General features: G+C 41.4%; 2 protein-coding genes across 8 annotated transcripts in view; one reads left to right on the top strand and one right to left on the bottom strand.

Annotated features, from left to right (window-relative positions):
* Window positions 1-109: 109 nt before the first annotated feature.
* fbxo30b (F-box protein 30b) lies at window positions 110-5,424 on the bottom strand. Of its 2 annotated transcripts, none has more exons than XM_079645981.1 (3): window positions 4,610-5,424; window positions 1,233-3,343; window positions 110-874 (listed from the first exon to the last, which is right to left on the bottom strand). In XM_079645981.1, exons 2-3 carry the CDS (start codon window positions 3,297-3,299, stop codon window positions 680-682), a joined length of 2,262 nt encoding a protein of 753 aa, XP_079502107.1. In that variant the 5' UTR covers window positions 3,300-3,343; window positions 4,610-5,424; the 3' UTR covers window positions 110-679. The 2 variants fall into 2 exon arrangements, with proteins under 2 accessions (XP_079502107.1, XP_079502106.1); XM_079645980.1 differs by having other exon boundaries at window positions 1,233-3,348; window positions 4,610-5,423.
* Window positions 5,425-8,582: 3,158 nt separating this feature from the next.
* grm1a (glutamate receptor, metabotropic 1a) overlaps window positions 8,583-17,357 on the top strand; it is a 32,183-nt gene continuing 23,408 nt past the window's right edge. For all 6 annotated transcript variants that reach the window (XM_079645974.1, XM_079645975.1, XM_079645977.1 and 3 more), the window contains exons 1-3: window positions 8,583-8,702; window positions 9,577-10,417; window positions 13,133-13,382. In XM_079645974.1, the coding sequence (XP_079502100.1) occupies window positions 9,691-10,417; window positions 13,133-13,382 (977 nt within the window). In that variant the 5' untranslated portion in view covers window positions 8,583-8,702; window positions 9,577-9,690. The remainder of the gene's footprint in view (window positions 8,703-9,576; window positions 10,418-13,132; window positions 13,383-17,357) is intronic.

The raw sequence follows: 17,357 nt of genomic DNA, 5'->3' as shown, positions 1-17,357 counted from the left end.
ATATATATTTAAAAAGGTAGGTTAAGATATTTTCTTTTTAATAATGTAGACCAACAAGGAAATGGTGTATTGAATAACTAAGGAGTGATTTGAGGAATTCAACAAATACTTAGAAGGCTATAAAGACTTTATTAAATGGTAGTAAATCACATGCGTTGTCAGGCTGTCCTCACATTAATATCCATCTGTTTTGACTTATGTCCTGACACACCCTTGATTGACACCCGCTATAGGGATCAGAAAGACTGAACATTTATGGTCACATCAACAAAGAAAGGATTAGCAAATCTTGTGTAAAGTACTGGCAAAGCTTCTGTAACACAGATAATGCAACATAACCAACAATCTGCTTTTCCCCAATGGCTACTACTCAAAGGCAAACAGTTATACAGTATATCTTATAGAATCATATCAATCTATTGTGCATATTTGTCTTCAAAAAAATATATATTTTCATCTAACCAGAATAAAGTGGAACTTTTAGCACAAATCCTCATCATAGGGACACCCACAAACACAGACCTTCATTGTGAAAAGCATGGTGTGATTTATTCAAGGCTTCCTCATAAGTGAATTACAGGTAGAGTTATTTGTTTTAATGACAGAAAATCTATTATTGCAACATCCACATATTCCCACAGTGACTCCCGTGCAGAAGCAAGAGGCGAGCCGCGTCGAGTCAGGTGTTAATGTGACGCAGGACGCGGCGCAGCGACTGTCCATCTCGTGCAGTGCACATGGCAGGAAGGGGAACGGGCTCCGTCTTGTGCTCTGCTGTGTTGAAGTGACACTTCTTGAGATGGTTCGACATGCTGGGGAGATCATTGAAACCCCATGATGACACCGGGCTGAAGGCAGTGCTGAATCTCCACACCTGCATAAATAAATAAATAAAAAAGGATTACTGAATGAAGAGGTCAATGCATACTAATCATTTTCTGAAGCTGCATTCCCTTCTTTTGTTACAGCATCCAAAATGTTATCCTAAACAAACATTATATATGTTAGGGGCACCCTCCTGAAAAATCTATCTATTTCAAACAGATTTGAAGTAATTACTCTTTAGTCTATGTTGGCTATGTATAATATTGTAGCATTTACTGTAGAGCTCCATCAGCTATTGGAAATGTTTCCTTTTGCAATGCACTTTTCTCAGATTTCAGATACAGATTAAAGGAAATATTAAAAATAACTGACATACAGTAACTTTATAATACAGGTTTTCTACTCACTCTATTTTTGATTTGCCATGATACATTGCCAGGGGTACCAGGGCAACGTCTTCGCTCCCATTGCAGCTCCACTATGCCTCTTATCTGGAGGAGGCTGGCACACACCTCCCTCATAGTCCGTGACACCAGAGACAGCTGGCACAGGCTGAAACTGTCCAGGAACCCAGCTATATGCCACAATATCTCACTGGGAAGCCCACTAAGTTGGTCCGACTGGAAATCAACAGGAAGTTGAGCCCCTGGGCAAGGCTGAACCCCAAAGGACCTGAGGTGCCTGTCATGAACCACTTTGGCCCCCTGCGTGGATGGGTAAAACCTTCGCTGAGAGAATGTGCAGCCATAGTATGCCAGCGGGCAGCGGTGCTCCATCCAACCATTGAGACCAGCGTGAATGTCACCATGGACATTTATGAAATGGGAAGAAAACTGGTCCCTGCGCAATGACTGACCACAGACGAAAGGGAACATATGCTGGTAGCGAGGGTTAGGAGGGAGGTAGCGGTTATGTGGGACTGCCTCGACCTCCAGAGCTTCCAAGACAAGGCAGAGGCGGAGAGTGCGGAAAGGGCTGGGGTAGGAAAGCTGGGGGGCCGCATGGTCACAGGCAGATGCAGAAGCTATGTCCCCCACTCTAGTGTTGGTAACCAAGATGGCTGCAGGAAAAGTGAAAGTCTGTGTGCCAAAGTCAACACGGTAGCCATCAACATAGACTTTGTCAGAGATCCTTCTACACTCTCTGGACTCCTCTAAACAAAAGAACAGCGCTGCTGTGATCAGATCGATTTCTCCCAGACCCATGGGGTCTTCATCCTGCTCCAAATCTGAGGTATCTACTGCCTTGTCCTCCATTTTCGGTCGCAATCTATACAGTGACCTGTCTGGGAAGTAACCTTTCCGTCCATTAGGTAATGAACATTGGCCCCTAAAAAAATTGTAGTTGTGAAATTTACGATCATGCCCATGGTTTTCTAAAAGAGCTAGCCCCCTGTCTTCAAGCAACACATGACCAGCGCTCTGTGCCACTCCCTGTCTGACATCCCCCGGAGATGCCATCTGAGGGGTGACGGGCTCCTGAGAAACCCCAGCGTTCATGTCTTCTTGAACCTCAACAGGAAAGGCCTCCATTGCTCCCGACAGTCGTCCATTTGCAGGTTTTAAAATCTTTGGATCTGTTCCGTTGAGAGCCCCATTTCCTATCAAACAGCTAGAACAGACACTTTGTACCTCCATGTCTTTTTTATTTAAACCATCAGTGGCTACTGGTGTTTTGATTTCTAGTTCATTCTTAGGGTCTCCATTGTCGCTCAATGTACTCATCGGAGTAGCAGCTCCACTGTTCACACACTCTGTGCTGCTGTCAACAGAGTTGGCATTGCTAACAAAGTCCAAAGCAGCAGCTAAGCTTCTTGCCGTCTCCACTGTGGCCTCGTAGAGTTTACCGAAGTGCTCCTCATTCAAGCCATTAATTCCACTGGCAATTCTCTCCTTTGCCAAAACTGACGGGGGAGGTTGTGGCTGGTGTGAGGATGATGAGTGTGAAGCTGTATCAATAACGGTGGAGGCCTCAGGGGCAGATGTAGGCGAAGATGAGCCCGTTTCCCTGTTTTCCTTACTAACAAGGAGAGACGGCTCTCCTTCTGCAGTGGGTGACATGGCGATCACTTTGAGGGACTCGAGTAGTGTACGCTGGTCCTGAAGAGCAAGTGCCATGTCTAGCTGCTCCACCTCCTCCACTCCACGGCTCAGGCTTTCATAGGAAGTGTAGTCCAGGCAGCTAACGGGCCATCTGTTCCACTCCATAGTGCAGCACACCACTCCTGCTGGACACACATCGAGGTGAGCATACATTTGGTTACGCACCAGGTTGGCGGGGCAGCCATAGTCTCTGTTTAGGCAGGGAACCCTCATCAGTGGGCACATAAGGTGGTGCTCATCAACTTTGCAGGAGTGAAATACAGCCCCACACACTAAAGGACAGGTCATAATATCACAAGAAATGTCTGGTTGAGTTCTGAAGTTGCATCTCTGATTGAAGCAGGACCTACAGTGAACATGATCTTCCTCCATCTTCAGACTCAAGGGGTGGAAGATTCTGAGTGTGAGAAAATCCACTGTCCTGTCAAACAAGCAAAAATAGCAAATATTGTCAGAATATGATGGGATAAGACAAAAAAACAGAGAGCACGGCTTCAATTTGTTGTGTAGGATCTTCTGTTGCATGATGACTTTGTGATAGTAGTGTTTTAAAAAAAATGTATTGCACACATATAAGGTTTGGTGTAGTAGCAGGGATTTTAGCCCACTTGTAAATGGCTGCTATATTTACTTCAGACCACCAGATGTCAGTCACAGTGCTTGCTGAGATCTGAGCCCAGAGCATACAATATTAATTTGGAACAAATAGGAAGAAATATAAAAAAGAAATCTTAAGGTTTTGTCCAATCAAAACATTTATATCTGATTGTGTACAGAGTGCTTGTGGGATTTCCCATCATTAGTATAAAAGGGCAAAGATTGATGAGTTCTTGAAGACAGTGTGAAAATAATTAATGATAAAGATAAGTATTACAGTGCAATTAATGCTGAATATCTCAGATATATAATATATATACATTTATAACAGACATAAAGGACGTTTATTGACCATTTATTTCATTACATCTAACATGGTTGCAATTGTATTTTGATAATTGTGCAGAGATACTACTGAACAATGTAAACTTCTGCAACTGAGATGCACATCTAAGATGCTACTGCTGAAATAACACAGAAACTGTATTCTGTTTCCATAACCATTTTATCAACAATATATTAAGGGCATTTATATTCTGTCACTTTTACGAATCAGTCATCGGTCACTTTACGAATGCAGCTTGCATGGACATTGTCAAAATACATAATCTAACGTTAAGTAGTCACTGAGCCATAAACCGCATACATTTTTGTCCTAACTAAATCCTGAATTGTTGCGAGATTGAGCATGCAACGATTCTGTTTAGTTGTAAAGATTAAATCAGTTTAACTTAACAAGTAGCAAAAACAGAACGCATATACAGATGGCAACCGAGGTAGCTTCCTACCAGGAAGACACAGTAAGTCGATTGTAACTAGCTTCACCTTAGACCTTTAAGTTTACTTAGCACAATCAGCACTGTATTAAAAGGAACCGACGATGACAAGATAAGCTTTATAAACATTTAACAATAGTTTTGTATGCCACCGTACCTGTTGTCAACATTTATGTCGCTGTTAAACCAACTTGTTTTGAAAACAATGGCAAGCTAGCTATCCTAGCCGGCTAATGTTGGCTAACAACAGCTCGGAAGTTCACAACAAGCTAACAGCGAGCTAATGTTAGCATGCAAGTAGTTCCTCACCTTATCGTTGGGTTGGTAGAAAAATTTATTCTGAGATGTGTATTGTTATATATAAATACAACTAGCTGTTGCTGTAGTTGTCTCCTTTCAGAAAATGCTAATGACAGCTATTAACTACAATCCTTGTCATCCAGCCCCTTTTTTTTCCTGTTCAAAACTTTATTGACCAAGATGTTGAACCATTTACAGCAGGGGTGGGGAACCTCCGGCCTCCGGGCCGTATACGGCCCGCGAGACCATTTGGTACGGCCCTCGTGGTAATTTATAAACACACGCAAAAAAGAAAAAAATTGAAGAAATATAGACCGCAAAAAAAGAAAAAAAGCGAGTGCCTGTTTTTCCTGGCCAAGATTAGGGTCCTTGAACACAACACGAGCCTGACGTGTCTGACAGGGGTGCAGTTTTGACAGAGAGCACCGGAACGCCAGAACGCCGCTCCGGCACTTGAGAAATTGCAGTACCCATAAGGAGCCGTACACAATACATGCCGCAGTTTTTGCGTGGCTGTGTCTTTAGTTGAAAGCCCAGTGGGCGATCTGTTCATCTGTCATACTGATCATACAGTCAATAACGTTGTTGTTATTAGCATCTGGTTAGCTAGCTATGCTAACGAATATAAGAAGCTTTTTCTCCAACCAGTGAGGTAAAGGCACATCTTTATCATCATCTTTATTTATTTTATCTTTATTTATCTGTTGTTATTTTTGTTTTACTTGCTTGTAAGCGCTTTGAGCACCAGGAAAAGCGCTTTATAAATGTAATTATTATTATTATTATTGATATGATCATTATAGTTATAAAAAAATAAGAGAATAAAGTAAACAGGTATAAAATACTGTATGACAGTAAAACAAAGTTGTTATTAATAAACAAGAATACAGTTTAAACGGGGAGTGATTTGTAAAATATCCATAAAGAAAAATAAAATCTGCTTACAGTTTCATATGGATGTTGAGAGATGTATCCATAGATCTCTTCATGTTGCTCTCAAAGTGCACCAGATTGATGCTTTTAACTTAAACATTTAAAAACAAATCTTCCCGGGGGAGCATGCCCCCCGGACCCCCCTAGAGGGTGTGAGGTACCCCCCCCCCCACTTAAATCGTTTCCACATGGATATGAAACTAAATACATTTGCACACATCTTGTGTCCATATCTTTATGTTGTGGTGGTCATGCCACACCGTGCACGTGCATGCATGCGCGAGTCATGGTGAGATATCTGGATTAAGAGGTTGCTTTTTCTTTGCACAGCATGAAAGAAAGGCCAAATGAATGGGCTCTGTTTTTTTGTTTTTTTTTAAACGGAGGTTAATAATTTGTACGGCCCTCGGAGGATGTTGAAAAAATTGAAATGGCCCTTGAGAGGAAAAAGGTTCCCCACCCCTGATTTACAGTATAATTAAAAAGCCTGATGGCTCATATCGACATTATAAAAGGTCGATAAAAAAGGTAAGAGAGAAAAAAGAACATAATTGTATTATATAGATATACACCGAACCGCTTTGTAATAAAAAAAAATACAATAATGTTAAATCAGATTTGTATTATATAGATACAGACCGAACCGTCTAATACAAATACAATAATGTCAAATCTGGAAGGTATGAGTTGTCAATAAAACGTTGTGCATGTGTCAATAAATTAAACCTATCCACGAATCAAATCTAATAATTCAGCTAAAAGTTACATTGAAATTATCCTCTGCTTCCTATAACAATTGTATCTTCACCAAACAGTTAAACAAAAAGTGCGTTATAGAGTTATACAAATCTGAATTACATTTCTTTGAGCTGTTCATTTCGACTTGGTCTACTTAATCCTGTTTAAAAAATATTCAACAAACACTGGATTAAATGTTTAATGATATACTTATTTATATAAATAAAACTCAAAAGTTGTATTAAATAAACTTGATTATTAAACGTCTTTCTTTATTTATTGAAAAACAATGAACATGCAGTAACCAGTAACAACCAGAAGAGGGCAGTGTCCTCTTATTGTTGCTAAACGGCCTCCTGGCTAGTAGTGGTTGGACTTCTGCAGTTAACTGAGGGACATGCCACTTTTGGAGGTCGGGGTCACCGACAAAGCAGCCCCCCTGAAGCTGGGAGGGCTGACTAATGGACACATCAGCAGGACAGTGCTTAGTAATACTGAATACACTTGTCATGAGGTGTTGAAACAAGCCCATGCCGTCAGTGGGACCATCACCATTTACATGATTTAAAAATAAAATTAACACTGAATTCACAAAGATTTGTCATACAACTCTTAATACATTAAGCTAATAAGCAGTTGCCGACATACATTTTACAACAACTTTAGCTGTATTAGATTAAACCTGACTAAATGTGGATTTTGCATTATGACAGCATTTGCAGACAGTTTTTAATGTGATATTTGCACATTTGATTTCCCACAAGACAAATAATTGTGTTATTGACATTATTGTTTTACTGGTTCATATATAGTATGTTTGCTTCATTTAATAAATGGCCTTTTTAAAGTTGCCAGGCAACTATAAAACAATCTGATACTTGAATCCTAATGTTAAGGCCAGCATTGAAAGTATGATAACAGACAACTAAAAGGTCTTTGACTGATTGATACTAGCCTGCACCAGGATTACGGCAAGCAATCCATAGACTAAAATAGACTTCTACAAAATGTTGTTCCAAACATTCTCTCCTGAACAATACTAGCCAACATCACCAACAATTATATTACAGCTTAAGTCAACGCGCACTTGCGGTCAACCCACGCAGACAGCAGTCCTAGAATAAACCGAGTACCGCTGTCGCCCTTTGCCCTGAAGTGTGGCTGCAGTATCCAAGTAGTCTCTGCTTCCCAAACATGTCACTTTTATTCAGGTTCAATATCAGATGAGGCCTCCTGAAGCCCCGAGCACCAGCAGTGGCAGTGTCATTGCGACTCTTTTATACGTTTATTTGTGATTTATACCGCCTGGCATGAGTCATGACAGGACCCTACCAAGTGAACTGCATGGCCCCCAGGAGTGAGTCGTGTCTTTGCCTGGACTCATCCAGTCTTCATCACTGATGGGCTGATTAGTTTCAGAACTTCAATTTACAACTGGTACAGGGTGGGGTAAACTTCTGCACTTGGGCAATACATCAGTGATATAGCCTACTCAAAATATATACTTAAAGTCATTTCTTTTTCAATGAAATAGGTGTTGTCTCATGTCTAAGTCTGTTTAGGCCTGCTTAAATGCCATCAATGATCTCCATTCAAACTCTAGATGGCGCAATGCAAACTGTAACTGCTGTCCATGGTGCCGAAAACATCCATTGTGGAAGTCAGGTAAACTCAAATAGTGAACATATCATATATTTATTACGAGAGACAGGGGTGCATGTCGTCATGTCTGCGTGTTGTAAGTGTTTGACAGTTTAAAACCGTATAAACACCCAATACATACACTCAAGAGCTCAGCTGTCATATAATTAATTGTTGGCCTACGCCTGAGAGAGAGACCCGATATCTCTGTCCTTCTCAAAATACCAGAATTATAGATACATCCAATTATTAATTTAAGCAGCTATGTATGATGGGACAGCATTAACGGGATACAATCATTATATCAGTTATGCAGCTAACCACATTTTTATGATAGTGCTGAAGAGATGACAGTACTGATGTTGTTTAACATCTGTACCACGAACATTTCCAAACTTGCTTGTAAAATACCATGCAAGAGGTAATCATATTACTAGTAATGGCAATAATTCAGTATCCAACTATCTTGCATAGCACCGCAGTTGCTCCACTGATGTAATGTATTATACCTGGCAGCATAGTTCCAGGTTTTTGCAGTCATTTTAGCTCTGATAAAACATTACCCGTCTTAATGCATGTCTTAATATGAATAAGAATTAGACATGTTCTAAAGCAAGATGTGCAAGCATTGGAAGCAAATACTGAAAAGGCGATGGTTAACACGTTCGAGTTGAGAGAGAGAGAGAAAGACCGAGAGAGGGAGAGGGAGAGAGAGGGGGAGGGATTCAAGTGATACAGCCGAGGACCACGCGCTACAGAAGACGGACGAAGGCATGTCTCCAGGATTCAGGTAAGTTTTGATGCAACAGACACAGAAAAAGCAGCTTAAACTATATAAGATGTAAATAGAAGAATGGAAAAAGATAAACAGATTATAGGTTCATCGATGCATTTGGGAACATATTATTATCTTGAGCTTCTCCCTGCTTTATTATCATTCGTTTATTATCATTATTATTTTAGTATTATCATCAATGAAGGCTACTTTAGATTGCACGGTAGAAACGAATAATGTAAGGTGCGTTTGAAAATAAAAACAACCTTGGCTGTCTTTTATTCGTTCTCATGTAGAATTGAAATAGGTGGTGGCTATGAAAACATGTAGTTTCTTGGCTTTATTTATATATTTATTGTATTTATTTATAGACACTAGCTGAGTCAAATCGGGAGGGATGTCTGTGAGGATGACGAACGTTGGAAACAGTCCCAAAGACGTCCTTGTAATGTGTTTGGAAAGCACGCTGTCCACGGTTCTGAAATCTGTCTGCATGATTTTTCTCAATGGACAGCGAGCACAGCACCTCAGCCTCTCCCGGTGCAAAGTGTAAATAATCGATTGTTTGAGACATTTTAAAGTACCTCGCTGCTCCTTACAGAGCTAACCACCTGCACGGTTGGGCATTTCCCAGTGGATTGCATTCCTGTTCAGCCAATAATGCTCGCTGATCAGGTGGGTGTGAGTTAAATCCCTTGCTCAAAGGCACCTCGATGTGAGCTGATGGGAGAGGCATGACGACTGTTGTCAGCTGTAGGAATGTAAATCAGGGCGTAGATGGAAAGGAGCATGCGTGCTTAGTCAACTCTTCCCACATACCAGTGTAGCACATCTGGCCTGGTTTTCTCCAAGCTTACATTACACAGCAGTTTGTCTTCTCTCTCTGCAGGTGCGCGTGGATATGCCCCGGGTGTCGTGCTCACAAATCATGGTCTCTTGGATAAACGTGGATGTATTGTCAGACAGCAGATAGTATGCCTGCACAGTTGGCACGGATAACGCGATGTGGCACAATATGGCACGCGTAAAGATGGGTCTCCTCGCTCTTCTGTTTCTCCCCACGTTTTTCTTCCGCGCCTTCGTGGTCTCCCACAGCAGCATCTATGAGCGGGCGGCGGTCCCCCGTGCGGTTGTCCGCTCCGTGGCTCGTATGGATGGAGACGTGATCATCGGCGCGCTCTTTTCCGTCCACCACCAGCCGTCTGCGGAGAAAGTAGCTGAGCGGAAGTGCGGGGACGTCCGCGAGCAGTATGGCATCCAAAGGGTGGAGGCCATGTTCCACACGTTGGACCGGATCAACGCGGACCCACACCTCCTCCCAAACATCAGCCTGGGCTGCGAGATCCGCGACTCCTGCTGGCACTCCTCTGTGGCCCTGGAGCAGAGCATCGAGTTCATCCGTGACTCCCTCATCTCTATCCGGGATGACAAGGACGGGTCCAAATGGTGTATTGACGGCACCCCGTCCCACCAGCCTCCACCCACCAAGAAGCCCATCGCTGGAGTGATCGGACCCGGATCCAGCTCTGTGGCCATTCAGGTGCAGAACCTCCTGCAGCTCTTTAACATCCCGCAGATCGCATACTCTGCCACCAGCATCGATTTGAGCGACAAGACCCTGTTCAAGTACTTCCTGAGGGTTGTGCCCTCGGACACTCTGCAGGCTCGGGCCATGCTGGACATTGTCAACCGATACAACTGGACCTATGTGTCTGCAGTGCACACTGAGGGTGAGACTCCTAATCACTGACCTCTCATACAGTCAAATCACTATATATTGTTGTTGTAGAAATGTCACCTACAATCTCTTCAATGTGCTCAAGTATTAGCATTTAGCGTTTTAGAGAGAAACCTACATTTGTTTTAATATTTCATATAGCATTTGGAAAATATTCAGGATACTTATACATTCCCCCCGAACATACGTTTTACTTGAGAGATAATTATATTTACACTTTCTCCATGTGTCTGTCTCAGTCAGTCTTATCAGAGCAGGTAGTTGCAGCCACACAGACATGTGCCTCCCTGCGTATATCTTCATCATCTTCATAATTTGTATGTTGTCTGGAGATGAGGTTTGATGTGTGGACATTGCTTCAAGTATCTTCCCACGCTTCTAATGCACCATCATGCAGCTTTGTTTGCATTTATTATTTAACGTGTAAGTATAGTGTATGTTTAGTAAACAATGATGTTCTCATCTTATACCTTTAAATACAATCTTTCAAGGTATCCTCCAACTCTTACTCCTTGGATTTTTTCACATGCTTTGGCATTGTGGAACCAAAGCTGGAGGTTTTTGACTGTTATTTGTACTTGCGGCAAGTTTTAAAATCAAAGAACATGATTGAACCTTTTGAGCATTAACAATGTAGGTGTCCCTTTAGAAATGTTAAATTAATTTGATGGTTAAGTCAGGAGGGTGAGGCAGGGGTGAAAATGAAAGGAATGTTTCAAATTTTTACCAGATTTATGGAAATTAAAATAAATGTCTTATCTCAACACGAACCCTTGCAATAATAGCTTTTTATACTATGATGGGCTAGGTTCACAACTGGTTGGGTAGACAGAGTCATTACTGTGAAGTGAATTATGTCCATAGCTTTTTTACCCAGTCAGTAGTTTGCACCAAAAGCACAACTGCAGGCTATATTGCATACTTCACTGGGGGTGAAGAACATCTTTGGAAAGTCCCAATATAGTAATCTGATGGCGAGGGACTTTGACACAGGTTGCTGTCCGATAGATGAAGAGAGGTCGCTGTAGTACCTGACCACATAACTAGGTGGCGTCAGTTGTCTGACCTTCAACATGCACCTGGTGCCTCTAGGCAGCAACATGATTTACTCAAATGTGAGGGATAAAAGTAAAATAATTTCCAAAAATGTTGCAAAGAACAAATGTGTAAGCTATAGTTGAAATTGTGTTTTTGTTCTTTTAATTGCACACACTGTACATACAAATCCTTACACTTTAGCTTCAATTTCCTAAGAGAAAACAGAGGAGTTTGGAGCAACTTAGTTTCTAACTGAGACTTCACATTCTAATTTGTTTGATGCAGACCTTACTCTGACTCTGAGTCATATGTAAACCCACTTGTTTGTTTAGCTCCATCTCTGTAATAGTGGTCACGACTGGCTTAAGCTCATGAGTTTTCTCCTTCCACCACTGTAGACAAGTTACAAATGCAGCGCGTTCCCTTAGCAACAGCTAGAGCTGTGAAATTGTATAAATTGCCTTTCCTGATTATAATCAGTCTGGTGGGAATACAAAAAGCAGGTTTTTGGTAGTCATTGTCAAATGGGCTGTCAACTAATGCACACACACCTACCTGTCTCACAGCCTAGATGGAAAAAGTAAAAATAATTGCATACCATTATTCCCATTTACCAGTCACAAAATGAAATGAAGCAAAATATCCTCAAAGTAGTATTGGAAAACCAACACAGGCGCCCGTTGTGGGCCATAGTAAATGCATTACTGTGACGCCTATTTCATCTATCGTTTTTTACTGCTCCATAAAGAGCCATGCCACAAACAGATGGAGTATTCAGTCTACATCACCCATATTAAGGGACACGGCAGACGCCCCAAGGAACCTGTACTCTCAATAAGGCAATTGCATTTCAAATGTTTTCAGAATTCTGTGGATAGAGGTATTTATTCACTTTTTGACAACACACACACACACACACACACACACACACACACACACACACACACACACACACACACACACACACACACACACACACACACACACACACACACACACACACACACACACACACACACACACACACACACACACACACAGAGAGAGAGAGAGAGAGAGAGAGAGAGATGTTCAAGCATGCACAAGTGATTGGATTGTCTGTTTAATCCAGCTCTCATGCTAAAGAGCTGTGGGCTTTATCAACAATCCAGATCGTGACACAGTAGTCAAGCACTGCGGTCCGCATGGAAATAGAAGATTTGTACTAAAACAGCTTTGCAGGGCTCTTGATTGTGATGCTGTGCAGTTAAAACAAGGATAGCCATCTTCACCTCTTTTGGCTTTGATTGCAATCAGGAGCCAGGAAATTCTCCGACACTCATTACGAGAGGATCCGAATTTAACGCAATAAAAACAACCGCTGGGGGGGGGGCCGAGGGAGAGGGGTGGTTGTTGTAATGTCACTGTTGGATATTAATTGTCCAACAGTGCAGTAATTAGAAAGTTGAAAGCATTTAGTTATGAAGGCATGTTATGGTTGGCACTAAAACATTTTATTTTCAATTACAATGAGGCAACTTTTTAGCGCCATAACCAGTGTATTCACACCATACTCACAATCTGGATACAATGAAAATACATTTTACAAGGAAGATCAAGATAAGGACAGAATGGTTTCCGTCTGAATTCTCCCTGTTTAGTAACGATCCATTTTCTTCCTCACCAATAGGAAACTATGGGGAGAGTGGCATGGAGGCCTTCAAGGAGCTGGCCTCTCTGGAAGGCTTGTGCATTGCCCACTCGGACAAGATCTACAGTAACGCGGGGGAGAAGCACTTTGACCGCCTTTTGAGGAAACTACGGGAACGTCTGCCCAAAGCTCGTGTGGTGGTGTGCTTCTGTGAGGGCATGACTGTCCGAGGTCTCCTGATGGCCATGAGGAGGCTGGGGGTGTCCGGGGAGTTCCTCCTCCTCGGCAGGTATGGATGTGTTGTTTTCTATCGTACCTTTTGATTCACAGTTGACAGCATCTCTGTGGATGGCAAGAAATCGGTTAACAGGCTGGAAGGCTGCAAGATGCTGTGTTGTCTTCCTGATGTGCATGTCACCAAGGCAACGGAGAAGTATTAGATCACATTCCTATAACACTGAATAGAAATGTTCTCCAGCTATGAATAATTGGTATTTCTGTCACAGACACAAAACTAGAGAGGGAAACAATGCGTCTAGTATATTCTCTACAAGTTGGGCGGTCTCTCTTTTGCTTTTTAAAGGCAATGCCAGTGATTAAAGCATAAAAGAGCAAAACAGCTACTCGTACACGTGAGGACATCAAGAATCAACCGAATTGTCAAACTCTTTTTTTTGTGGATATTCACTCAATATATTTATTTCCATTTCACCTCTTTCTTGATTTTCTTTTTGACAGTGTTGAGTGACAGTGGCTGTAGCTGCAATCTATCTGAGTCATTGCAAAAGGGCAGACAGAGCCTTCTCACACACTTACTGTATACAGCGGCACATTACACCATTAAATAGTACTCAAGGGACATTCACACTTGTGAGTAAAATTCAACAACTTTGATGCTCAGCAGTTCATTCATGCGACACCTCTCCCCCATCATTTCAGAGAGGGGCGAGGTTTTTTGGCGTTGGTCTGTTGTAGGGCACTTGTCAGCTGCTTGTCACAAGAGGAGTACATTAATAAGACAGCTAAGGATGACTGAGACTTGTAGCCAAGCTAAGCAGTGTTTGTTGGAGATAAGCACTGCATGAGTGCAGCTCAGGATTCCAGCCATCATCTTCAAACAGGAGAAATATCCGAGACAATATACTGAATAGTAGCTTCTGTCATTACTGTATGTTCCCTCAGATTTTGGCGCATAGTAGTCGATTGTTTTGTACCTCTACATTTCTTCATAAAAGCAAAAGGTAATTTAGTCATACAATTTTCAGAATATATTGACCATGCCTGATCTTAAAAATATTTTAAGATTACAATATTAAGATGTATTTACCATTGATGTTTAAATAAGATTGAACTGTATATACTCACTGTAGCAATAAATGTGTAATAATTTGCAGCAAAAAACCATTCCCCAACAAATGGACTGTTTTTCAGTCATGCTAATTTATTTACCCGATGTTTTCTATTTTTACACCCTCCAGAAAAACGCGATTCTGCGATCGCAGAATTTACCTCATAATCAGCAAAGTGGCGCAGATTTTTAAAAGGCCGCATATTTATGAAAAGGCTGCATAATCCCCGCATTTTTCCACACAAAGTTTAGAATACAAAAAAGTTAACTCGTCTTGACGTGACGTCATCAACTCGCGCATCAAAGAATGTAAACAACACTGTATAGAGCTCATTTACCAACGAACATTTCTACTAAAGACCGGGCAAAAAGTGGGGGGAAACTATTCTGCACCCCGTGCAACTGTGTGTTGGAGCATAAGAGAAAATCGACGGTGGCGACTCACTTTGATTCATTCAAACATTCGAAAATGCTTTCTGCTGCCGCGGACAAGAAAGCCAAACAACTCACGTTCACCGAGAGATCAACCTCCAAAACCCTTTCGAGGGCTACAAGAAACGAAGTGAGTAGCCTACAAGATTGAAGCTGGTCAGATAACGAACGAGTAAATGAAAACAGAATGAGGCGGAGAAGTGTGTGTGTGTGTGTGTGTGTGTGTGTGTGTGTGTGTGTGTGTATGGGGGTGTGTGTGTGTGTGTGTGTGTGAGATTAAAATAGCCCAATTGCTTTTACAATAAATAAACATTGAATGTGTTTGATTGAATAGTAAAGGGGTTTAACTTTAGTGGCAGTGTTGTGTGTAATAGAGAATAAATAAGACAGCCCAATATTTAAAAAAATTGTTATTCTTTTCCCCCGCATATTTTGCATATTTTGCAACTTTCTGCATATTTCGCAACTTCCGACAATTTCACCGCATAAAATCACATAACAACCCCGCATGTTTAATCGCATAATCAAGGATTTTAGCCCGCATAATCAAGGAATTTAGCCCCCATAATCAAGGAATTTAGCCCCCATAATCAAGGATTTTAGCCCGCATAATCAAGGAATTTAGCCCCCATATACTCAAGGATTTTAGCCCGCATAATCAAGGAATCTAGCCCCCATACTCAAGGATTTTTGCCCGCGTTTTTCTGGAGGGTCTATATTTTGTCCTTACAAGGCTTCAGGCTAAGAGCCACAGGCAGTATAAAGATGTCACATTGAGATATGGTTTAACGCTGTATTGGTTTGAGTCTTTTCATGGGATCTGTTGACAGTAGGAAAACTGCAGACAACCTCAAAATGGCCTGGTTGAATAGCTACAGCATCTAATAGATGTCAATTAGTGAACCTTGTTGCATTTACTTGTATGAATTTACACACATAGGATTATCCAGTCGAAGGAACACTCCTCTATTGGCAGGTGCTGAAGGATTTGTTTATTTTCATTGCCATTATCCTTGAGGAAGCCTTTCCTATTTCCTGTCATAAATCCCAGTGGTAGAAATAAAGAGAAGAAAAGTGTGTCTCTTACCAGCCTCTTTTTTTATTGTATGTGTTATATTCAACGCATACATGCATATTTAAGATCTTGGCAGGGGAAACCACTCTTCCTTTTCAGTTGGAGAACATGCCTTTTAAACTATCCATTATAATGACACTCTAGGGTTACATTCCTTTCCATATCTCTCCTTTAGCTTTTTTCCTCCATAGGAGACGGTAAAGTGGGTCTTTTTTTAGCTTTTGTGGAAGTCTCCATGGGCGTAAGAAATGCTTCTGGGTCAGGGAGAGAGGAAAGAAAGATGAGAGGTAAAAGAAAGAGAGGGAAAGAGAGAAGGAGATAGACAGAGTGTGTAAAAATGACAGAGAGGAAGTCTGGGCCAACACAGATGCTAAGCCATGTGTGTCTTTCCCGGCATGTAGTGATCAACTGAATGAAGCTGTCAGACGCATATTATCTCATCAAAGGGGTTTTCTTTTCTTAATTCATGCTTTCACCTCTAAATAAGCCTCTTTTATGAAGTGTGTGTGTGTGTGTGTGTGTGTGTGTGTGTGTGTGTGTGTGTGTGTGTGTGTGTGTGTGTGTGTGTGTGTGTGTGTGTGTGTGTGTGTGTGTGTGTGTGTGTGTGTGTGTGTGTGTGTGTGTGTGTGTGTGTGTGTGTGTGTGTGTGTGTGTGTGTGTGTGTGTGTGTGTGTGTGTGTACACAGAGAGCTACAGAGAGTTGTAGGGATGTAAGATTCACAAAGACAAACAAAGAGTGAATGAAACAAAGTGACACACAGACCACTCTGTTGTTCTTTCATTGAACATCTTCTTCTTTTCACACTCTCTTTTATTGCTGCAAATGTATTTTAAATATATCTAATATGCATCAAGGCACCAATTGACCATGTGTTTGTTTAAGGGGTCACTTATAGCGATGAACCAGTAGCCAAAACATGGCCAGAGGAAGCATAATGAGACAAGGTCATCAAAGGTATCTCCTTAATCAGACTGGCACTGTTGGAGTCCTGGCCTTTTAAAGCTTTGTTTTCTATTTATATATTCTATTGCAGCATCCCCATCAGGCCAATCAGATTAATAATTAAAATGTCAAATCATCAAAACAAAAGGCATCACCCCTCATCACAGTTAACATACAGAGTTAACAATACAACATTGAGGATATTGTTGTTTTTATCATTGCACTGCCTTAGGGTGGTCAGTGTAATTTGTAAGCAAGCAGGTTTCATCAACATCAGTGAGACGGTGAGACAGTTATTGGTTTATACGTCTCCTTGACCTTTTACATCTCACCATTTTATAGCACAAACTAAACCGCTTACGAAATGGCATACAAGACATAACAAATATTTGGGAAAATCCAAGAGCAGGCAATGTTGTGGATCTCATATGTGGAGATGATCATACAACTCCACAGAGGCACAATA

The sequence above is a fragment of the Notothenia rossii genome (genome assembly GCF_949606895.1).
Source record: "Notothenia rossii genome assembly, chromosome: 8".
Taxonomy (NCBI): domain Eukaryota; kingdom Metazoa; phylum Chordata; class Actinopteri; order Perciformes; family Nototheniidae; genus Notothenia; species Notothenia rossii.
This window is presented reverse-complemented; position numbering and strand designations above follow the sequence as displayed.

Excerpts from the sequence above, each read along its gene's own strand:
- fbxo30b (XM_079645981.1), bottom strand. The coding sequence starts at position 3,299 with ATGGAGGAAGATCATGTTCACTGTAGGTCCTGCTTCAATCAGAGATGC. Across the intron at positions 875-1,232 it reads CATGGCAAATCAAAAATAGA|GTGTGGAGATTCAGCACTGC; the intron begins GTGAGTAGAAAA and ends TTATTTATGCAG.